The sequence below is a fragment of the Saimiri boliviensis genome, chromosome 6 (genome assembly GCF_048565385.1).
Source record: "Saimiri boliviensis isolate mSaiBol1 chromosome 6, mSaiBol1.pri, whole genome shotgun sequence".
Taxonomy (NCBI): Eukaryota; Metazoa; Chordata; class Mammalia; order Primates; family Cebidae; genus Saimiri; species Saimiri boliviensis.
In genome coordinates, this window is record NC_133454.1 from 43253220 (window position 1) to 43278931 (window position 25712).

At 35.8% G+C, this 25712-nt stretch overlaps 1 protein-coding gene and 1 long non-coding RNA gene across 10 annotated transcripts in view; both read right to left on the minus strand.

Annotated features, from left to right (window-relative positions):
- Positions 1 to 25712, minus strand: part of ALKBH8 (alkB homolog 8, tRNA methyltransferase) — a 112667-nt gene that overhangs the window by 78626 nt on the left and 8329 nt on the right. For all 9 annotated transcript variants that reach the window (XR_012518026.1, XR_012518028.1, XR_012518027.1 and 6 more), the window contains exons 3-7: positions 24039 to 24276; positions 21784 to 21915; positions 21047 to 21142; positions 19298 to 19402; positions 17558 to 17628 (exon numbers count right to left, since the gene is read on the minus strand). Coding sequence is in view for 4 of the 9 variants with exons in the window: in XM_074400516.1 (XP_074256617.1) it covers positions 17558 to 17628; positions 19298 to 19402; positions 21047 to 21142; positions 21784 to 21915; positions 24039 to 24276 (642 nt within the window). In the remaining 5 variants the exon portion in view is untranslated. The remainder of the gene's footprint in view (positions 1 to 17557; positions 17629 to 19297; positions 19403 to 21046; positions 21143 to 21783; positions 21916 to 24038; positions 24277 to 25712) is intronic.
- Positions 6612 to 17551, minus strand: LOC141584825 (uncharacterized). The gene is made up of 2 exons (XR_012518030.1): positions 14936 to 17551; positions 6612 to 14884 (listed from the first exon to the last, which is right to left on the minus strand). It is a non-coding gene; the product is annotated as an uncharacterized LOC141584825 (long non-coding RNA).

Sequence of the window (25712 nt, forward strand, 5' to 3'; positions counted from 1 at the left end):
TGGCTAAAGCCTGTAATCCCAGCACTTTGGGAGGCCGAGGCAGGCGGATCATGAGGTCAAGAGATTGAGACCATCCTGGCCAACATGGTGAAACGCCGTCTCTACTAAAAATACAAAAATTAGCTGGGTGTGTGCCTGCAGTCCCAGCTACTTGGGAGGCTGAGGCGGAAGAATTGCTTGAACCCAGGAGGAGGAGGTTGCAGTGAGCCGAGATTGTGCCACTGCACTCCAGTGAGACTTTGTCTAAAAAAAAAAAAAAATATATATATATATATATAGATAGATAGATAGATAGATATAGATATAGATATAGATATAGATACACACACACACATACATATATTCATAGGTTGTTGAGGTGAAATGGGAAAACCACAATGGCCCATTTTAAAACCAATTTATACAGGTTTCAATTTTCTTACTAGAAGCTAAGGCCCACACATAGGAAAGAATAATGAGCATATTTATTATTAGAGACAATCATCTGCGGCTGAAAGGAAATCCATGTCCGGATATCCAGATGAAAACCGTCATGATGGGAAAATATCCTAGAAGACTAGACTCTAACTCATTAAACAAATATTTATTAATCATTGGGTGAGACATCAAAGGCTACAATAGTGAAGAGAGACAAGCTCTATGCCCACGTAGAAGTTACACATTTTGGCTAATATGCAACACATTTTACAAATGCACAATACATATGTATTTTTGAAATTCAAATATATTTCCTCCTATCAACAAAGAGTAATGATTTCCAAATAGGAAAATTTCAGTATAAACAAGTGATTAGAACTCACAAAAGAAATATGAACATGATATTAATTAATTCAGAAACACCTGTCCTGGCATATACAAGCCAGGTTTCAAGGAAGAAAATACACAACAAAGTAAGCTAAATGTTATAAAGTATATTTAAAAATGTACAGAATACTGGCCGTACGAGGTGGCTCACACCTGTAAAACCAGCACTTTGGGAGGCCAAGGTAGATGGATCATTTGAGGTCGGGAGTTCGGGACCAGCCTGGCCAACATGGCAAAACCCCTTTTCTACTAAAAATACAAAAATTAGCCGGGTGTGGTGGTGTGTGCCTGTAATCCCAGCTACCTGGGAGGCTAAGACATGAGAATTGCTTGAACCTGGGAGGTGGAGGTTGCAGTGAGCTGAGATCATGCTACTGCACTCCAGACTGGATGACACAGTGAGACTGTGTCTCAAAAAAAAAAAACTACAGAATACTTATTTTTGATCATCATTACTGATCTGTCCTTCCTGCTGCATCTTGCTGAGTACCTACTTTGCAAAACTTACATTTTAGGACTAGTTACCGTTAGGCCAATTAACTCATCCCATATTTTGTATCAAAATAAAAAAGCTATTCCTTCATATATTCAGGAAAAAATTTATTATTTTGTGTCAGACATGAAAATACAAAATGAACTAAATCCTTCAAACACGCACTGTGGGTATTATTTTTCTAATAATTGTTCTTAAAAACTATTAAGCAAAATAATAAATGAATACGCACAAATCCTCTACTTTTAAAATTTAAAAATCTCAATATAAAAATCATGTGATCAAGACATATACTTTTAAAATACATTTTTAAATGAATGAATGAAATACAGAAAACTTAGAGAAAAAATAAAATACCCAACTTTCCAGAGATAACCATCTCTATTAACATTCAGATTTATTTTTTCCAGTCTTTCTCTAGACATTTAAAAAAAACTTCATTTCATTTTTATTTTTTAGATAGAGTCTTGTTACATTGCCCAGGATGGGCTCAAGGGATCCTCTGCCTCCGTATCCCAAGTAGGTGGGACTACAGGCATGCACTACTGTCCCTGTCAAAATGTTTGTCATTGAACAGGCCTTTTATGAAATATGGCATCTTGTATTTTCATTTAATATTAATACAATATAATAAACACTACTCATGTCTAAAATATCATTTTAATGGCTGCAAATAGTCTATCATATGGTTATACCTTAATATTCATACTGTCAGATGTGTAAGGTATTTATAATTTTTATAATAGTGTTTTCATGAACAACTTAAACCTTTATCACAATTTCTATCTTAGAATAAGAGTTATCAGGCCAAAGGGTATGAATAATTTGAAAGTTCTTAATATAGAGAGACAAACTGCTCTCATAACTGTACACTCCTCCTAGTAATATGCAACTATTTGATCATATTTTCACCAACATGGGGACATGATTTTCTTTTAAAATCTTAGTTTCATAGATATACACCACAGAATACTACTCAGCCATAAAAAGGAACAAAATAATGGCATTCACAGCAACCTGGATGGAACTGGAGACCATTATTCTAAGTAATTCACGAATGGAAAACCAAATATTGTTAAGTTCTCACTTATAATTGGGAGCTAAGCTATGAGGATGCAAAGGCGTAAGAACGATATAATGAACTCTGGGGACTCCCGGGGATAAAAGACTACACATTGGATACAGTGTACACTGCCTGGTTGCTAGGTGCACCAAAATCTCTGATATCACACTAAAGAACAGATCCATGTAACCAAAAACCACCTGTTCCCCAAAAACCATTGAAATAAATTTCTTTTTTAAAAAACCTTAATTTCAAAATACAAATAAATAATATATTATTGCTTTAATTTTGCAAATAACTGCAAACTTAAATTGCAAATCATTCCCAATTGTTATCTTTTTATTATGACCATTTAATATGTACAAGCTTTCTGGGCGAGCTTTGCGGACATACAACCTGTGTCCAGAGCTCTATGTGCAGAAGGGTCCCACATTAGGATTAATGCTCTGCTGTCACTATTCTGAAATTCTTTTTTTTTTCTGAGCTTCTTTTTCTTTCCTGAGAATCTCCTTTTCTTAATTAATAGGAGTATTCTTCTGTATCAAACTGACCATTCCTTATCTTTTTTTTTTTTCAACAGGCTTTTGGGGAATAGGTGGTGTTTGGTTACACGGATCAGTTTTTTAGCAGTGATTTCTGAGATTTTGGTGCTCCATCACTCGAGCAGCATACACTGTACCCAACGTGTGGTCTTTTATCCCTCACCCACCACCCTTTCTCCTAAGTCCCGGAAGTCCATTGAATCATTCTTACACCTTTGCATTCTCATAGCTTAGCTCCCATTTATGAGTGAGAACATAACGATGTTTGGTTTTCCATTCCTGAGTTGTTTCGCTTAGAATAATGGTCTCCAATTCCATCCAGGTTGCTGTGAATGCCATTATTTTGTTCCTTTTTATGGCTAAGAAGTATTTCATCATCTATATATACCACATTTTCTGTATCCACTCGTTGACTGATGGGCATTTGAGCTGGTTCCATATTTTTGTAACTGCAAATAGTACTGCTATAAACATGTGTGTGCAATTATATTTTTTATATAATAACTTCTTTTCCTCTGGGTAGCTATCCAGGAGTGGAAGTGCTGGATCAAATTGTAGATCTACTTTTAGTTCTTTAAGGAATCTTCACACTGTTTTTTGTAGTGATTGTACTAGCTTACATTCTCACCAACAGTGTAAAAGTGCTCCCTTTTACCACATCCCTGCCACCATCTATTATTTTTTTTATTATGGCCATTCTTGCAGGAGTGAGGCAGCATCGCACTGTGGTTTTGATTTGCATTCCCCTGATAATTAGTGATGTTGAGCATTTTTTCATGTTTGTTGGCCATTTGTATATCTTCTTTTAAGAAATGCCTATTTATGTCCTTAGCCCACTTTTTGATGGGATTTTTTGCTTGCTGATTGAAATTCTTATCTTTGAACTTGTGTTAAATGAAGTCTGATGTAACAATGAATAACGTGCATGAGCAAGGAGATACATGCAACATGCTTGTCCACAGTTCCTTGAGGCCCATTTGGGTAATGCGTCCACAATATCGCATGAACACAGAAAGTGTGAGAGTACACAAAGACTCAGAGTACACAGTAAGCCCTTTATGACTACCACTGAGTGAGTGGGTACACAGAGCCTCGAGGGGCCACCTGAACTTGCTTCAAATGCAGAAAGAAGACAATGGTGTTATAAGAAACACAAACAACCAAGTGTCAAATTAAATTTTGCCTTAAGTTGCCTCCTTGTATGTTCAGCCTAAAGGTTACTTCATACATAGTGAGCTGTAATCTAACTGGATGTCTAAACAGACCGCTACCTACTCTTTTACCAGTCACTCAGTTTCACCGAATAAAGGTGGCCATTTGTTCAGACAATGTCCAAATAAGGCAAATGCCAAGCTATAACTAATCCAGCTGTTTCTGTACCTCACTTCCGTTTTCCGTATGTCACTTTACTTTTTCTGTCCATAAATTCTTTCCAACCACTCGGTAGCACTGGAGTCTCCCTAACCTATTCTGGTTCAGGGAGCTACCCGATTTAGGAATCATTCATTGCACAATTAAACTTGTTTAAGCTTAACTTGTCTAAAGTTCTTTTTTTTTTTTTTTTTTTTTTTCAGGCGGAGTTTTTCGCTCCTGTTACCCAGGCTGGAGTGCAATGGCGGGATCTCGGCTCACTGCAACCTCCGCCTCCTGGGTTCAGGCAATTCTCCTGCCTCAGCCTCCTGACTAGCTGGGATTACAGGCACGTGCCACCATGCCCAGCTAATTTTTTTGTATTTTTAGTAGAGACGGGGTTTCACCATGTTGACCAGGATGGTCTCGATCTCTCAACCTCGTGATCCACCCGCCTCGGCCTCCCAAAGTGCTGGGATTACAGGCTTGAGCCACCGCGCCCGGCCAACTTGTCTAAAGTTCTTAACACAAGGAACCCTACCATCATATCCTTTCTTATTCATGTTACTTCCCTGTGTTAGCTAATCACTTAACAGTGAAAATGATGATATAGAAGAACAGAGAATGACAGGACAACCTGCAGGCTGAAAAGAAAGAGCTCAAAGTAGTGGATTAGTGCAACAAGCCAGAAATGAAAGTTGATCACTTATTGTGATATAAGAGTATAAACAAGGGTCTAAAACCAAGGGAAGCACCAACTCCCTCTAGTCCCATGTTTATGTTTCTCCACTGAACATTGCAGGCATCAAGAGTGAGGTGGATCATTGTGAATATGGGGATTGTCTCACTGCTGAGGGAGCCCTGAATGAAGCGCTCCAGCAGTTTTATAAACTCAGCAGTCAGGGGAAGGGTGAGGGGGAAGGACTACGAGTTGAAAAGTAACTAGTACTAAGTCAGAGTAAGAAAAATGTCTTTGAGGTTTCCAACTCCTCCCTCCACAAAAAGGCCTTGGCAGAGGTGCCTGAAGAGGACCTCAGCCAAAGATCTCAGATAAAGAGATTGAGGAAAGAAGGTGTCTGGGCCAGGAATGCAAACAGGCATAAGAGCATGACTAGCCAGGGTGGTCTCACCCCTTCATTCCAACTCCACTTAGATTGTAATGCACTGGCTGTGCATCAAGTCTACTGGGGAGGGCAGCTTTCCCCCATGAGGCCACCAGGTAAAGCCTTTGTCATGGCCTATGGTGAGGCCTGAAAAAAAATCACACAGGGTTTCAGCCTGGAGCTAGACCCCTCAAAATTCATAATTCCTTTTCCTTCCAGTCCTTCCTTACTCATCAGCAAAACAGAAGACAGACAATGTTAGCAGAAGGTGCCCAAATCAAGAAGTGAAAAGAAAATGGTTATTGTGGAGATAGTTTTATGCAGTGTTTCCACTATTCTGGTAAAAATGATCACGAATGTACAAGTACAAAATACAAATTGTTTAAGTTTGGTGATTCCCAATAGCAAAGACATGGAATCAGTCTAAATGCCCATCAATGATAGACTAGATCAAGAAAATGCGGCACATATACACCATGGAATACTGTGTAGCCATAAAAAGGAATGAGATCATGTCCTTTGCAGGGACACAGATGGAGCTGGAAGCCATTATCTTCAGCAAACTAACACAGGAACCAAAAATCAAACACCACATATTCTCACTGAGTAATGAAAACACAGGGACACATTGAGGGGAACAACACACACTGGGGCCTATTGGAGGGGTGTGGTGGGGGAAAGGAGAGCATCAGGAAGAACAGCTAATAGATGCTGGGCTTCATATCTAGATGATGGGATGATCTATGCAGCAAACCACTATGGCACATGTTTACCTATGTAACAAACCTGTATATCCTGCACATGTATCCCTGAACTTAAAAACTGAAGACAAAAAAAAAAAGTTTGATGACTCCACACATGAGTTACATGGTCTTACATTTGCGTTTAAAACTAGTGTCACACAGTATGAAGACAAATGGTAACATTCATGCCAATAATTCAAAATTTAGATTTCTTTACACTGATGGCATTAAATGGAAAATAAAAACCACCCTGACAAGATGAGAAAGACCATAGAAGGAAAAGCTTTATACTTTAGCACCTTTCTGGTCCATTTTCCAATGTTTTGAATAAGGAGTCTATATTTTCATTTGGAATTGGGCCAGCCCCATAATTTATATAGCTGGCCTTGGAAGTTCTGCATTTTTTTAATGTTGCCTATCTATTTTATGATGACAAAACACAAAAATACAATTTCTTCATATGCTTTCAAAGCCCCCATCTTGGTCAGACAAATATTCACTCCTATTTTATTATAGAGTTTCTGTTATTTTTTACACATTTTAGCCTTTATTTCCCTGAGACTTATTTTGGCATAACATTTGACAGTATAGTTTTTTAAAGTTTAAAGATATAATTTTATTTATAAAATAAAATATAGACTTCCTATGAAAATTATTCTTACCACATTCCATCATCAAAATAAGGTGTTTTCAGTATCATCATATTTAAAGTATCTGTACCTTAACTAAGTGCTTATTAAAAGACCAAAAAATAAGAAGACTTTAAAAAAACATTCAGTCAATAAAGTTCCCCTGAAACTGCTGAATCATTCTGCTATGTGACAATTTTGCTCCACAGGAGCTTTTTCCAATTACTCTTTTTTGGTTTTACTTATTTTCTCCATTTTCTGAGATGGCAGAGTCAATAAAGATCACGTGCCAGCAAGTTTATAGGGCATGAATGAGGATAATGTTCAGTCCTAAGCAAACAAAAAGTTGAGACATTCTCATCTTATACAACTTTTACACATCTAAAATACAATAGAACAAAAATCCCAGACACAGTTAACAATCTATCAACCAAGAAAAGTTAACATTCATTAACAGAAAAGCACATGAAGGAATAAACAGATCTCCATGGAGGCTAAATAGGATAAAGAATATATTGCTACTGGGAACACGTCTGAGAAAGAAGACAAATTTAATCCTGAACCTTAATGGTTAGAAAGAGGCCAAAATCATTAACCTTTTTAGGGAAATCCCTAAAGAATACCTGGACAAATGACAACATGATGTGAAAAATGATGTGTGATTCATAGAGAATGATAAAAGCTAAGAGTGGACAACTTACTATATTTAATTACAGAAAATATTTTATAGCTGCAAGTCCACTTGTTTCTCACAATCCACCAAACAAAAATATTCTATAGTTGTGCTAACAATTTCATTTGACCCAAATGAAATAAGAGTTTGCGTTTTATTTTAAACAGCAAAGAGAAAATTCCATAAAAGGTGATACCCCTAGAAGTATACTTTGCTAAGCTGAGGAGTAACTGGAAGAAACTTAGCTGATACGCCATATTTTTCCAGGGCTGAGGAATTGATAGTAATTTTGCCCTGGAGACACCTTGGAGACTAATGGCTGATGCCAGTGGCCTTTAAACCTTCTACCTACACCATATGGCCCACTTCTTTTGTGGGTCAGCAAGGCCCACCACAACCTGTTTCCCTTCCCTGATTCCTACTGGAAAGAGATGTTTAAAACAACAACAACAACAAAAAGCAAAAACAGAAAACAACCTCCACACACAGGAGACTTAAATCCATTGGCTATCTTGAAAGTTAGAATCCCAAAATTACAAAGTCCTGTGAAACTCTAAGGAAAAGTGGCAATGTCACCAACACACACTGTAATCAACATACAGGAACTCCCACTTGAAAGAGACTGAAAGAAAAAAAGTTCTACTCCCTTGTCCTACAGCCAGCAGCAACTGTATAAGGTACAAGCCTCAATAATCTGGTCATGAGAGGAGAAAAATTGCACACATTAGCACAGGGTGGTGCCCTATGGCAGCAGCCAAATACCACTGTGGTCCAAAGGCACTTATTTCTCATTGCTACTGAGAGAAAATGAGAGGCAGAATACCATTTAATGCTTCTGGTGTAGAAGCTTTCCTAGTTGATCAGGTACGATGCACACATTTAGAGTATATATCTGGGAATGTGCCTGCAGTAATGCATTATGCGAAATAGGCAAAATTAGATTCAGCAAAAGTTTTAAAAGAAAACACCACAAAAAAATCTATTGTAAAGCAAAAGTCGGCAAATTCCACCTTTCACAAATACAACCTTGACTTCCAAAACTAGGTCTCAGCTGCTGAACAAACAGATTCTGTCCCCTTTCTCTTCATCCCCAAATACAGATGACTTTGAACTGTTTTGTCCAGCTGAGCTCAAGTGTAATGTAAAATAAAAATAAAATGCATCTTTTTAGCTAATGGTCTAGACACTATCAAATGTCACAATAGAGAACAAAATATATGTTGTGTAAGTAGAAAATAAGCTAAAAAAGAAAATGCTAAATTGGATATACTTTAGACACCATTGCATATTCAATATTATAAATGCTTAGCTTAAATGCTTAACAGATGATATGCTTATGTTTATGTGTTTACACTGAGACCACTTGCTTTGAGTTCTCACTTATCACACCATGGCTTCATTTATTTGTTTCATTTGTTTGCAGGAACTATGAAGTGAAATCCACCACCATTCAAAAATGGGCTCACAAACCACTTCAATAAAATTAAGTTTTACTTTATAATATGAAAAGGCTACAGAGGTCGTGAAATATTTTAGCTTAAAGAATATTTTAAATTGTATCTGTTTACTTGTTAGATTCTGTCTAGTACAACAGTCAACAAATATTTTTGAATGAATGAATGAATTCATCATAAATAATGTATTTTTACAACTAGGGTGGTGTATATTATGTATTTGGACAGAAGACTTCCTAAATTCTATTTGTTTATTCTCTAGGTTTTCCTCCTTAAACAAAATAAACCGTCAGATTCACAAAAAGACTGAGACAGCTGGATTAATAACAGTCAGGGTATATCTATTCCTGAGGCCCTAGATTGCACCCCATGAGGAAAAGTTCACTTAACATAGCATCTACCACAGTCTCTAGCATAGAATAGTTAGCTGCTGACGGTGATGATCATGGCAATGGTAATGTTAATGGTCAAAGGAATAGGAGCCATAGTAGCTACTATTCCTATTACCAACTGCGTATCAACTCCCTACGACAATTAAAATGCAAGTATTCCATGTTCGACTTAAGACAGAAAGCACCAAAATTTTCTCCATGGTCAATTAAGTTATTAATAGGTATAAGCTAAAACCCCAGTCCCCCAACTTGCACAGTGTTTAATTCAGTCCTGGTACAAACATCTCAGGATTTGAAACCAATAAACATAGACTTTAACTTCTTCAGTTTCTAGCAATGCACTGGAATATTTAATTGAATAATGATTAGAACTGCCATTGGGGGCCTTATATTCATTTCTATTTATTCTTTGTCTTAAAGAATAAATCTAAAATCCCACTGCCCTTGGAGCTGATACCATATAGCTTTAGCATTTCAGCATTTTCTAACTCAATGGTATAAAATCCTATCTAAATAACACAATCACCTGTGAGCTTTCTGTAAATATAGAAAGCTAGCCTTCATCTCAGACATTCTGAATCGGAATAAGACACAGTACCTGCTCTGGAAAAAGACAGCCTAGTAGGGGGAACAACAACAACAAAAAATCACAGGGACCCCAAACACTCAAATATCAGAAATAGGCTATAAAACAAAGATGCTTACCATGTTTAAAGATATAAATGCTAAGCTTGAACATTTCAGCAAGACACAGAAATGATTAACAAAAAAAAAAAAAAAAGAGACCCTGTAGATATAAAGAAAAACCAGACATTCTAAAACAGAAAAATGTCATAACTGAAATTGGGATATCAATGAATGAGCTTAACAGCATGTTAACACAGCAAAATAATGAATTAGTGACATAAGAAACTATTGGGAGTAAAGCATGGAGAGACAAAAGATAGAAAACACAGAAGGCAGCATAAGTAAAATTTTTAAAAATACAGAAAAAAGGTAAATGAAGAAAAGATGGGACAAGGGCAAAATCTACAGAAGCAATGACTAAGCATTTTCCAAAAGTGATGGAAAAACTCAGTCTACAGATTCAAGAAACGGAGTAATTTCCAAGTGGAATAAACAAGCCCATCAAAATAAGCAGAATAAGCAGGATCATAAAAACACAACAGAAGATAAAAGAAAAAAACTTAAGAATCTAGAGAAATAAACGAAAATCACCCTCAAACATAACAAGAGCAATAACATGTGCCACAAAAAAGTAAATGAAATATTTAGTGCATGAGGAAAACTTAGTGCATGAGGAAACTTTTGGGAATGATGGGTATGTTCATTATCTTGAGCATGGTGAAGGTTTCATGAACATTTATTAAGTACGCGCAGCTCATGGTATTCCAATTACATCTCCACAAAGCAGTTTTTAACAGAAAACGTGGGATGCAATAAAGAATTACTTAGAAGTTAAATTTATTATCATAGAATTACATGTCAAGAATATTTGACACCAGCCAGGTGTGGTGGCTCATGCCTATAATCCCAGCACCTTGGGAGGCCAAGGTAGGGTGGATTACTTGAGCCTAGGAGTTTAACACCCACTTGGGCGACATGGTGAAACCCTGTTTCTACAAAAATTACAAAAATTAGCTGGGTGTGGTGGCTTGGGCCTGTGATCCCAGCTACTGGGACAGCTAAGGTGGATGGGTTGCTCGAGCCTGGGAGGTCAAGGCTGCACTGAGCCATGAGTGTGCCACTGCACTCCAGCCTAGGGAACAGACAAGACCCTGTATCCAAAAACAAACAAACAAAAAAAAGGAATATTTTGCCATGTTCTGAATTGATCAACTGGTAGACAGTATGGTCATTAACCAAACCAGGAAACCCAGAGAGAGCAAAGATTTTGTTGTGTATGGGAGAATGACACTGGGAGGTGAATGGCTAAAAACAAAAATGATGAGCTCTGATTTGGGCAAATTAAAATGCCTTTTAGAATGTGGGATATTCAGGTCTAATATCTAAGGGGGAAAAAATCAAGGTTGAAAGTATTTCTGTATCCCCCAGAATGCCCAGGACAATGCTCGTCACATAGTGAAGCTCTTTTAACCACCATCCATTTAACCAACCAACATGCTCCACTCCTTCTATAATGCATACTCATCCCTGAATATTTGTTGATGATAGACAACTCTCCAATATGTTCATGCATTTCTATTCTCACCAATAGAGCTATATGCTTAATAAGTCAAATTGTGTGTGTTCCCAAATCTCCATGCCAGTTACCCTTATCATTGTAATTATTTTATATAAATGAATGAAAATTGAGAAAAGACAGCCTTTTTCTATAGAAACCAAGTTGAATATTGTAGAATGACTCAAGAAAGGTAAGAAAAATAAATATAATGTTACAACATGTGAAAATTTTATAATAAAATATTGGAAATAAAAACATCAAAATGTAAAACCCCACACTTAGATGGTTTCATGAATGTCTTTAAATGTTTGCCTCACTTTAAAGAAATGAAACTGGAAACACAAAGCAGACTGTGGCCCCTCACAGAAACAAAGTCCTTAGCCCCACCACAAATTTTGATGAGTGAATTTGTATGTGTTAAGTTAAAATGTCTGCAGTATGCATTTATCTTTTATTATTATTATTCCCTAATTTAAGTGCAGCCAACTGGTAGTTTCAACTACATAACCTAAGTGGGCTTCCACTCTAGTTTTCTGAACTCCACTGATTTTTCTAAATTTTATTCTAATTCTGCAATCTAGCTGGAGTGATATAATGCTGCTTTCTTGCTTCAAAGTAAATGCACATAGTTCTAACTGAAAAGACAGAAGAAACAATACTCTAAAGGCTCCAAATACCGCAGAATGTTCTATTTTATGACGTCATGCCATGAAACAGACTCCGTTAGCAGACTGCTGGCTGAAACAGGTATATTTCTTTGCCATTATCCTTACTGAAGGGGCTTGGATAAAGGAGCTTCTACTCCATAGAAAGAAGATAAAGAGTGATCTTAAGAACTGCCAGCACTGAGTCTTATTTGCCCAATTTATGCAAAAGGGAATGCTGGCTTCCAAGAAATCCTGAAAATTGAGAAAATTACACAAAAATAGAATCTTCAGAACACAAGTTACTAGGGAAAGTGCTTAAAAGTGAAAATCGAATTCAATGTATAAAAGCTGACATGATCAAACAAGGTAGAGCATTTATTTATTTCTGACCCACAAACCAGCAGATCTACTTGTCTACTCCAGAAGTTTTGAATGTTAGAGGCACATAAGATAAAAGGTAAAATGAAGATTGGCCCGATGCCACTTTAATTATACTGGGATGCAACTAAATATCCCACGTGAGAATTACGCTCTTTTTCCACATCTACATTAACATACATATACATCCATATAGAAGTCACCATGGCTTTAGATATAAACCACACACACACACACACACAGTGAGAGTGAGAGAGAGACAATGAGAGAGAGAGAAGGAGAAACATACACGCATCAGGATGGCAGATCTTTTTAATGCCAAGGGCACTACAGAGAGAGAAAAAAATTCTCAAATAAGCTATAAAGAAAAAGAGAGAGGAGAGGAGAGCTACACAGCAGAGACAATTCATTTTTTAGAACTTCAGGAAATGCAAACATTCCAAGGACTCTCAGACAAGAACGCAGTATGGAGCCTGGATAAGATTAAAAACTAGAAGAGATTATTTGGCTTCTCAGGCTGTAAACATTGCTTATATAGGCAAATACTGAGGGCTGAATTTGAGGTTGGAGATGAAGCCAGTACGTCTGTGGTCCACAGTGTATTGTTGTTTTAAGTGGTATAAAGAAAATGTCTGGGTGTTTTTTCCAGTTTGTGCTAAAGATCTGAAAATAATAAAACATTTGTTCATTAAAACAAGAAACTCTTAGAATAAAAGTACCCTACAAGTCATTCTGATTGATCAGACTGGGAAAACAAAACAAAAACAACGACCCCAAAAAACTCATTTAGCCAGGTACTTCAAACAATGCATAAATAATTTTTACTCAGTACCCTATGAAAGGAGATCAGGCTGGCCTCAACACGTATTTGCTGAAACCATGACCCTGGAAAGAGCGAAAGATGTGGCCCTCTATAGCAAGACATTCAGCAGATGGGTCTTCACTATCCAACTATCCAATTATCTGCACCCACCGAGTTGCAAACGTCATTATAATAAGAAATGCTTACTGATGAATGAACTTCCATAAAATTAGTACTTGCCGAAATATCTCTCTCTCTTCAATATCAGCAGCTATCTCTGCCCATCATGACTAATCCCTTTGGTCAGTCTCTTAGTGAATGTTGATGATATAAATATTAGCCAGTGCAATGCAGATGCAAAACTAACTGCAATTGCAATTCTCAAAAAAGATGGACTTCCTGAAGCTGATAAAAGGGGTATCAGAGAACCATTTAAATCACATGCAAATCCATTTAACACGTGAAAATCTGGCAGAGTCAGGACTTTTACGATGAAGGGAAAAATAACACAACAATGATGCACTCTTTATAGTCAAGCTGTAAAAGTCAAATAAAGGAATTTTTATCAAGCTGTCATATTTTATCAGAAAAACAAAACCAAAACAAAGTTAATGTAACTCATTCTTTGTTCTAAAAATTTGTACATAGTTGTAATATAATCTAAACTTGTTAAATAAAATTTTTCTTTAAAAACTATCTTCATAAATTTTAGTTTCATTTTCCCAGATAAGTCCTAATCAAAAGGTTTTTTCTCATTTATAATAGAAGTTAGTAATGGTTTCAGGGAGAAGCACATTAAATAGTTATTTTCATTGTCAGCTGATCAACTCTTACGGTATTTGATGAACTGAGTATCTGCCCAACAACATTATTAGTTTACTATCATAAAAGGTTATAGCAAGGGCATCTCTCAAAACATGCCTGGCCAGCAAGGGCAGGTTGCAATTTACAGCAGCACAAACCTATCAGTGAAGGATTATCTAAAAACATAAGCCTCGTAGACTTCACAAGTGTATGTTATTGTCCTATACCCGGATACAGCCTACTCCTTGGATATTTCCCTAAGCTCATCTTTGGTTAGGAGAGCACTGAGTATTTGAGATGGAAAGAAACTGGTTGGTTCCTTGATTAAATCACTGACCTGAGCCAAAAAGTTAAAACTTTTGGAACTAGCCTTCCTTGAGACATCTTGTTATATGAGATATTAACTTGTTTTTCTATGTAATCATTTTTATTTGGGTTTTCTGCTATTACTTGCAGCTAAAAGCATCCTCACTTACACACATATCATACATATTTCGAAGGTACAAAAGCTTTAAAGAAAATCACAAGTTAGCTGTAGAAAGAAAACTAATATATTTGAAAAAAATCAAGACTATTTTTGCTTAATATAAAATGTACACTATTTTTAGACAGACTACAAGAGTTTTAAGAAGAATATGCTCCAATAAGCATAAAAATAAAGTATTTAAATAATAAAGCATTTAAGACTTATATTAAAATTAAGAATACCTCATGGGAATACCATGAGTTGGAACATTTAACAGTTAAAAAAGATCTTGGAAATTTCCTGGGAAAGACAGAAAAGTAAAGAATTAAATATAACATCAAAGCCTTTAGCTGAATCTTTGATGTTATATTTAAGTCAAATAAAACAAAAAGGCATTACAAAAAAACAAAACAATAATGTCACTGACAAAATTATTACAATAAAATGGAAGCTACCATAGGCAGCTTAAAACAACTGAGGATGTCAAAGATGAGAAAATAAGGAAACAGGTCCAAAGGTACAGCACTCAGATTCTAGGTGTAGAGCAAGGTGCTAGGAGAAGATTCAAGTAATTGCACAGCATCAATAAATAAATGAAACAGAGGAGCACAAGTTGCAAGGGTGGAAAGCCATCTCTTTCATGACCCCTTGAAACCCCACTTCTAGGCTGTGGGAACATGAGCTTCCTTCTGTTACAGAAGCAAAGGCTTTAAGTAAGGAGCCTTAGAACAGATATAGCTCAAGGTGCATATCTTAGAACAGATACACTGATGGATTGCGCTGAGTTTGAAAAACACCTTCACATACATTACCTCATTTTATTTCTATCACAATCCTTCAGCCAGGAAAGAAATACTATTAATGCCATTTTAGAGATGAAATAAAGGCCCAAATTTAGTAGACTGTTTTAAATCTCATTATAAGCTGAAACAAACATTATAAACTTAAACTTATAAGAGTTTTAAGAATATGCTCAAGTAATCAAAAAAACTTTTTTTTTCATAATTACAATGACTCATTTTCTCAAAGGTGTCTTTTAAAAGAAAATCAAGTCAGGCACAGTGGTTCACACCTGTAACCCCAGCACTTTGCAAGTCCAAGGTGGGTGCATCATGAGGTCAGGAGATTGAGACTATCCTGGCTAACATTGTGAAACCCTGTCTCTACTGAAAATGCAAAAAATTAGCCAGGTGTGGTGGCACATGCCTGTAATTCTGGCTACTCAGCAGGCTGAAGCAGGAGAATCACTTGAACTGGGGAGGCAGAGGTTGCAGTGAACTAAGATCACGCCATTGCACTCCAGCCTGGGCAAAAGAGCAAGACTCCATCTCCAAAAAAAACCCTGCTGTTCCTGTCATAACTTATGCACACTTTCCAGCCATTACAAAGACGGCTTTAACCAAAAGTCATTCAAACTGGCAGCTGAAAATTATAGAGACACCAAATGGAGACAATGAACGCTGCAGATTTTCAGTTCAACTAAAGGGCAAATTTTCCTTTCTTCACAACTTCTAATTAAAAACTGTGAAATGATCTTCTAGGGCACTAGGGGGAGGAGGGATACTGAGTCCACATTTCTCATATTTCCCTGGGAAGGGAGGGAACTTTCCTAGGAATAAAAAGTACAAAGCGTACTCCTAGTTTTCTTCCCAACCCTTCACTTACAACTCTCCAGAATAGAAGGAATACCTTTGTTTATTGGTTATTCTGAAGCCAAGCTCACTTGGCTCAGCCCTCTCCTCTCGTTTTCAGATCCAGCTGGTTTGCAGGAGCTAACACATGTCCTGTTAGAGGAGCTCCTTCACAGGCACAGCCTTTGCCTCTATGGGGAAGGTCTCCAGTTCTCCAGCTACGCCAGTGACAAGGTCAATATGTCTCTCTAATTCAGGGGTGAAGTATTAACAAGTTCACCTGGCTACAGATCTAAAGTCATGTTCTGCCATCAGTTTTCTCAGTAGTAAAGCTAACACTCTAATCTCCAATTATCTTTTCTCTCATTTCTCAGTTGTTTACACAGTCAGGAGGAAAAAGTGAAGATGTCTTTTACTGGTCCCTAAAGCTACAAGCAAGGATGGGTGATAAAAATAAAAAAGAAACCAGAGAGAGAAGAGTGCTTTTTCCTCCCTGATCTCATTATTTTTGAAAGCACCTGTATTAAGTATCTATACACAAAGCTAATAAGATGGTTTTGTCATATCAAATAGCACTAATTATCAAGTCACAGTATCAACATGATTACACAAGCTCTGGAAAGGTTAAGAAGCCAAAGCACTGACGAGCTAATGATGGAAATTATACAAATATAAAAAAACAAAAATGAATAGTTTTTGCCTCCAGGAACAAAATCAGAATTTGATACAGCCTCTAGTTAGATTAGATGACCTCATATTTTAAGGACTCATCTAGATTTAAAATTCTGATTTCTATCCAAAAATCTGTAGGTTGCATGGATCACTTCAAATCACATGTAATATTTTCTTTTAGTGGCTCAAGCAAAGTGTAGCTACAGAAACAAATCAATGAATAAACATGAGTCTCTTTTTCTTCATCTATAAAAATGAAGATATTACCCTCTACTGCTCAGAGTTTCTGAAGGGACTGAATCAGGAAAAAAATCAAGAAGGGACTGAATCATGGAAAAAGCTCATCAAAATTCAGAACACAGAATTTTGTTTCCTTTTTCTATGGCCTGCAGCTACTATCTTTTGCCACTAGATGGCAATGTTGCACCAGTAGGTCAAAAAAAAAAACAGGCCAAATTGCACCGAGAATCTAGATCTTATTTAACTGCTAAAAGTTGGTGTAAAAAATTAACTTTCAAGTTGTTTTCCTGGCATTTGATGAGGTGACAGATAAAACTCTGAACATGTAATGAAACAGGACATTAAAAAGAAACCAAAGTGTTAATGGTGCCCTTATCTTTCATTTTTAAATCTTAATTCATTTTCATTAAGAATGCAGATAATCTTTGAAAAGGGCATTGTAGAAGGTAAGATGCATGATAATAGCTAATAAAAATGAACATTTACCTCTGACCCCAAACTGAGAGAAACGATCTCATCCTCAAAAGCAGAATGCGTGTCAATATGAGCGGGAATTCCTGAGACGGAAAATAGGACAACACGTCATTTCATTTTTCCTTTTAGTAGATTTCAGATGGCTGCAAATATAGCCTTATGCTATTGTGGTGAAAACATTACTTGATAATCGGGAAGGTACTATAATTTTGGTTAAAAGGAAACATTTAGGGTGAATGTGACTAGAATATATTAAAAGAAACATAAACTAAAAATACCTTAAGAGGAAGTGCCATTGGGGTTTGATCTAAAATCAAGGCTCAGGAGTCACTGATTAACTAGGACACTTAACTCAATTCTAGCCCAAGAGAAAAATGTCAAACACAAATACAAAAGTCATTTTTACCCTTGAACACTGGATTCCCAACTACTTGCAGAACAAAAGCAATAACCAGGTATAAAGACTAGGCATATCAATAATCACGATATGGCCTTTTCCACTGATCCATCAATTTACATTACTGAGCACCTCTTAAGTAAAAGAAATGTTGCCACACAGTGAGGGTATACAAAGCAAGTAAGAGGGTCTCTGTTTCCAAAGAGCTTACAAACCAATGGAAAGACAGCTAGGCTAGAAAGGTAAAGAAGAAATGCCTTGGCTGACTAGTTAATCTGGGATTAAGCTCACTTGGCTAGCTAGTTGGTTTGTAGGAGCTAACACATGCTCCTTCACGTTTCATCCTATAGGAGCAGCCTCTGCCTCTTTAAGAGTGGCCCTAGCCTCTGCGCCCTACCGGAGCGGCCTCTGCCTCAGCTCCAGTTGTCTTGCTGTGCCAGAGACCAGGTCAGCATGTCTCTCTAATTCAGAGGTGTAGTATTCACAAATCCACTGGGCTACAAATCTAAAGCCATCAGTTTTCATTGTAATAAATGTAGAAAAGAAAACAAAACTCCATAGTAAAACCCTTAAGTTAAAGAGGTCATAAGCGTTGTGCCCTAATCTTATAAGTGAAAGCTCTCTCTCTCTCCATGCACATGCATACACACACAGAAAAAGACATGTGAGGACACTGAGAGAAGGTGGCCGATGACAACCCAGGAAGGGAGCCCTCACCAGGAACCCAATCCACTAGCACCTTGACCTTGGACTTCCGAGCCTCTATACTGTACTGTGAAAAAAATAATTTCTGTTGTTTTTTTTTCTCTCTTCTTCATATGAGCTATGGCTTTATTTTTTTTTTTAATTTCTGTTGTTTAGCCAAAAAAAGAAAAAATTAAATGTTTAAAATCATTTGATTACTATAAATATCAGATGAAGATGCTGCTAACAAGTTTAAGAAATTAATAACCTAAAGATTTTTCACCAGAATGTCATCCTGCAATTGTCTCCCATGTTCTCAAACACAGAAAGAAGAGAAAGATCATCCACCCAATTAGACTTCCATCTATAAATTATTTGCTTTCTTCCATTACACATCTCCTGTGTTTTTCAGTCTTATCTCTCTAGAGGGAAACAAACCAAAAAAATCCCAAACAGTGAATTGTGTCAGTGTGTATACACTTTGAAATGCAAGTTTTTCAAGGGTTTAAAGTGTAGATGTGCAAGGATTGAAATCAACACAAGTAACAAACATAAGCAAGGCAAGAGAGAGTTAATTTGAGCTTAAAAATATTATATTTGCTCTTGGAGAATTACATCATCTACTCAGTTCCAAAATATGTGACTACAATTTTTAAACAGGAACTACTCACCGTGCCCAGGTTCATACTGATTTATGGTCATTTGATCAGGTTTATGTTTAATGTAACCTTCCCTCAACCATTTCTCCAAAAAGCTATCACAAATGTCAGGAAGACCTAAAATGAGTAATCATAAAGACAAAACATTAAAATATTTGCTTTGCTTGTTTTACTCAAAAATTTAAAAAGTCACTGTGACAAAAATCACTGAGCGTTTAACTTAGCAGTCAATTATTAATTAATAATAATTATTATTGGCCAGGCACAGTGGCTCATGCCTGTAATCCCAGCACTTCAGGAGGCCAAGGCAGACGGATCATAAGGTCAAAAGATCGAGACCATCCTGGCCAACATGGTGAAACCCCACCTCTACTAAAAATACAAAAAAATTAACTGGGCATGGTGGCGCGTGCCTGTAGTCCCAGATACTCGGGAGGCTGAGGCAGGAGAATTGCTTGAACCCGGGAGGTGGAGGTTGCAGTGAGCCGAGGTCGCACCACTGCACTCCAGCCTGGTGCCTGGTGATTAATTTTTTTTCAGATAAAAAGTTTAAAAGAATAATTCTAACAATAGTTTTGGTGTTTTGTAAAACAGCAATAAAATTGTTTTAAAAAAATACTATATATTGAAATTGTCCACTTTCTTTTTTTGTTATTTTAAATTATATAATTCATTTTCAATTTAATTATTTTAAATTATTTCCCTTAAAAAAAACAAACCTTCCAAAACAGAACTAACTTACTTTTATTAGAGTCATAAAAGTTGTTTAATGATGGAAGAAAAGCCTTAAGTAAGATCAAAGTCATTAAAAAAAACAGATAAATTTAATTCCAACAAAGAATTACAGCAATTACAGCAAAGGAATAAAAGCCAGACTATACAGTAAATTCTTAATCAATTAGACACTTCATTGGGGAAAAAAAACTGGCAAAGGATATAAAAAGGAATTCATAGTAAAGGAAATACAAATGACCAACCTTACCAGTAATCAAGAAATTACAAATTTAGAAGCTTTACAACACCACATGTTGTTAGGGGCGGGGGAAGTAGGTACACATTTGGTGAGAATATGCTGGTACAGCTGTTTTGGGAGGCAATTTGTCAGTATCTATTAACATTTTTTAGCGAACATAAACTTTAGCATCACAATTCTACTTCTTAGTAGTCTCCCCTGAGAAACTCTTACACAGTGTATAAAGAGGCATGTACAGAGATATTCACTACAGCATTACTTATGAAAGCTAAAAACCAGAAACAACCCACGTGTCTATCAATAGGGAACTATTTGAATAAGCTATTACAGATCATTCAGTAAAATGAAAATCTATATAAGCTTTCCAAGATATATAGTGGAGGAAAAGAACAAGCTGGGTTGATATATATAATATATGGAATATACAATATATGCAATACCATACAATACTACATATGTCAACAACTGGGTACTTTTATTGTTGTATATATTTTAATCTAAAATCATTTTCCATTTTTAAATGGAAAAGTATATAATAAACTGTTAGTAGTGTGTACACCTGAGAAGAAGCATGGGAATAAGGATAACAATAATGAACTTCAGCTCTATCCAGTCTGAAATTTTTTTATAATGAAACTGTACAATTTATCTAATTAAACTATTTTAAATCCATTGTTCTGAAAGTTTATCTACAAATGGCAAATGAAACATAATCCCCCAACTATAATATTCTACTAATATATTAAATTTTTTGAGCCAGAATTTATTACATATTAGTAATTACTTACCCCCAGATAATGGCTTATCTTTATCTACATTGTTGCTCTCATAGTGGAACTCATAACCAAAATGCTTTACTCTTCTGTGTTTTAAGGATTTTTGAGCTGTGTGAAGAGAACAAAGTAAACAATTAAGAAGGAAAATAATTATATTCCTATGCATATTTCGGTCAACTTTTTGAGAAAGGATTAGTTTAGTAATGGCAATTTCTGTTAATTGCTGAATTACGGTCTTTAACAAAATTAACCATTCTGCCTTATATTTGTTGTTATTTCAAGTCTAAATCTGTAACAAACTCTTCAAGAGGGTCACCCAATCGATCTGAAAACTAAACATGTACACTATCATTCACAACACTGCCAATGAACTGGAAAGAGTCTGAAAAACTCCAATTTCCAAAGATCTCCAGGAAGCCCTCACTACATCATAATAGTTTGGTACTGAATCACTAGTTCCTCAAGGGAAATTTGCCTTAGGGTGGGAAGGAATGAATAAAATAAGTGAAAAGGCTTATAAAAGCTATATAAATGTTGGGTAATAAATATTAATCGGTTTGGAGTTTAAATTTGATCATTATATAAATGTTATTTATTATTAATGTTCCTCAGAACAGTTGGTATGACTTGCCTAACACTGGATCCAGGCTGATTTCAGTAATTTTGAGGAAGTATTAATAAACCAAGAAAGAGAAAAAGAAAAGTTTCGCAGAAACTTTTAAATATCAGATTTTGAAAGTTTTACTTACAATTTTGATTGTCTGTATCTTCTGTCCAATCAACACTTTCTAAAAGCATTTTCTCATCCTCAGAAGAAATTATTTCTTCTACTACCATGAGTCCTGGTGGTAAGGCTTGAGGCCTCAAGTCCTTCCATTGTGCTATGGGAAACCAAATTTAAATAGTCACATGCAAAAAAGTTCCTATATACAAATGATTCTGCCCAATAACTCTTTATCAGTTCACAAAACCTCAAACACTCATTTCTGGAAATAAGATTGCTGAAAGGCACTCAACATATTAAAAGTGCAGAAACAAAGACCAAGATCAATGGTGGTACATTCTGTCCACTGCAATTAACAACAGCAAACAGAACAGTATTTATTTAAGTATCCAGTGTGAACATGATTAAGTCACTCTTAAAATCTCACTAAGAGACAAGGTTTCTCATAGTAGCCAAAGTATGCAGCTCCATTAATAAGTCAGATAGTCTAAATAATGAATACAATAACTTAAATGCTCATTTTTGCTCTTAGGCTCTTAATACTAGCTATGGTCACGCAACAGAAACAAATGTAAAATAAAATACAACTTTCTAAAAAAATACAAAGTATCATTTATGAAGAATTATTTAGCAGATATTAAAATAATTTAAGTTCTGTGTCCTTCAAAGTTTTAGATAGGTATAGCCCTAGAAGGAAAAGAAAAAAGAATCTGCTATTAGACAAAGTTAACAGTGTATTCACATTTATTTTTAGGGATCTGATCATTGATTTTATACACATGATTTCTGAAGCTTTTCTGCCAGGCAGTTTTCTGCCAGGCAGATTAAATCTTTGAATTATTTAATTCACAAAAATAGCAAATATTTACTAGATTCTATTAATAACATTGCAGAAACATGAATAGTAAATCATTTGCTAAATATATACCACTGCCTACTATGTGCCAGACATTATATTATTTATTCAAATTACAGAAGGAAAACTTTGGAAAGAATTCCTTAAAGATAAGTAATTTACAGTGTATGTAATTTGGACTTAGTTTCTGAAATATTTTTTTTTAAAGAATTAAAAATATCTCTTCTATTTGTTATTCAGTGCTACCAGGTAGCAGATATCTAAACAAGCGTTCAACTATTTGTGACACAATTCTGTTCTCAGTTCAAAATGATTTTCAAGGTTATAAATGTGATTGCCAGAGGCTTAAAAGTACATATGGATCTAATGAAGAATTTCAAATAAAGAACAATCCAAAACTTACTTTGTGCAATTTCTTACTGAGTATTCACCATGGAGAACGGGGGTAAACCCAATGACTATTTTCTGATCAAAACTTACTCCTCAGCCATTCAGTTTTTAAAAACTGACCAGAAACTGTAAAATATGAGGATAATCTACTTTCCAAAATATGTAAAGCTTAAGCCAGATTTAAAATTAAACGCATATGAGCACTGAGAAATACAATTTCTAAAATATATCATTGAAAGAGTCTGTAAAGTTTTCAAGTCTCATTTTATAAAAACAGAAATTTGAGCAGATTAGTCACCGGCTCACTCCTAGGATATCTAAAACAGGGCTCTTTTATTGCCTAAATAGGTATCAAATGAATATATAATTAGATATCTAAATCAAAGTTCATCTCAATACATCTCATTTCCATGGGGCAGAAGTAATCATTCCTGTACAATTCTGTAAATCAGTATATAAAGCTATACTTTAATTAACTAAATTATTCCGTTCCTCAATCACACTATCCAGTGGCTATTTTACTGGACAGCACAGACAGGAACAATTTTACCATCAAAGAAAGTTACACTGGACAGCAGCACCATAAAGTTTTACGAATCTTTGGTAGCTACAGGTGCTTCGCTATAAATATGAAGATTGGCACAAGATCATTTGGATCACAATTCATTCTTAAGTGATAAATTCAAAGCTCCTGGGTAGACATATCAAATAAACAGGTAATCCGAACCCTCATTATTAAACATTGAAAAACACAAATTAGGCAGGAGGGTTCCAAAATAAGCCATGTGCCTAACAAATATATTGTTGATGGGTGGGACCAGCTCCATAAAGGCAGGTTGTACCTTATTCACCTCTATACTGCCAACTACTTGTCCCATGCCTGGCACAAATAGCTGCTTACAGAATGTTTGTTAAAGTAAAAGGGGCTGCTAACCTGCGTCCTCATTTTGTTTCACAATAACTGGACCTCCGCACTTAAATCTATGAAAACACACAAAAGAACCATTATTTAAAAGATAATTGTATGATAATACCTTTTTCCACAAAATTCAAATACAGAATGATCTTCTGTCCTAAATCATCCACTACTTCTTTTCCATTGAGGGTAACACAGGCTCTCTTAGATTCTTCTATAGTTTTGTATCTTGCAAATGAGTAGGGCTTGTTAGGCGGCATTAAGAGAGCATCCACCAATCCACATTTCTCTAAAACTGGGAGCAGCTGGTTCCTACTCATACCATTACCCAAACCACCATTGGCAACAACGAGGCTCTTAAAAAACAACAAAGAAACAAACAGAAAGTAACATGAGCAACTGACATCAACCCATTGATTTTAAAATAAGATTATTTTTTAAGTAAGATTTCTAGAAAGATATAATTAAGGGAAAAAAAGGTTTCCTTGTAGAGGTTGTTTGGTTTGCCAATTTCATACAAAGTATGTAAACCAATTCACCAAAAATTTGGGGAATAAAAAGGACTCCTATATTGTAAATAATATTGATTTTTAAATAGCCTATTTCACAAAATATTCATTTCTAAATGACCATAAATGCAAAGTAAAACATGACTATTATTCAGAAATATAAATTTAGCATAATGAAAGAGAAGGAAAAGAAGAAAATATACAGTTAATACTTGCTTTTTTGCAAAACTGTTCTATATGCTTTTATCTACTTAATCCTCATTAACATAATCTTTACAAAGTAGTGAATTTATTTGGGTAATATCAGCCCCATCTCATAGAAGAATGTCTGACAAATTAGGTTAAGGTGGCGATTAGGGGTGGGTTTAAACCTATTTCTGGGCCGAGTGTGGTGGCTCACACCTGTAATCCCAGCATTTTGGGAGGCTGAGGCAGGCAGATCACCTAAGGTCAGGAGTTTGAGACCAGACTGGCCAACATGGTGAAACCCTATCTCTACTAAAAATTCAAAAAAATTAGCTGGGCATGGTGGCAGGTGCACTTGGTAGGCTGAGGCAGGAGAATTGCTTGAACTCGGGAGGTTGTAGTGAGCCGAGGTCACGCCATTGCACTCTAGCCTGGGCAAAAAGAGCAAAACTCTGTCTCAAAAAACAAAACAAACAAACAAAAAAAACCTATTTCTGCCAGTTTCCAGAATCCACACTTTTAATATTCAATGTTTACTAAAAATTAAAAGTAAAGGTACTATTAGCTCAAAGAAAAATCAATTATAGGTTCTATTGAGCATAATCAGGAAAAAAATTTCTACTAAGGAAATTCAGTCTAAGTAATTCAGTCAGTTCACAATGAAAATTTTTCCTTTGTAAGTTTCACACTTACTTCCTGCTATTTGCAGATGCCTGCACTAAACTTTATTCAAGGATATTTGGCAGAGATGAAGGGGGAGTCTCTTACATTATTCTGATGTTCATGGCCTACCACCTTTATAGTCTTTATACTTAAAAACCATTCTATACAGTGTAAAGATTTTTAATGTATGATCTATGACTTCTAAAAACATTACAATATAACAAAAGAAAGCCATGGATGGCCTACTCTCATCAGTTTCTTCATTTATACCAGGTGTTGATGAAGTTTTTCTGAGATGAGGTAGATAGTAAATATTTTAGGCTTTGCAGGCCATAAAAGTTTCTGTCACATGGTCTTAGTGACAGACTTTAAGAATGTAAAACCCATGATTTTGCTTACAAGCCTGATTTGTCTAAGGACAGTAGTTTGCCAAC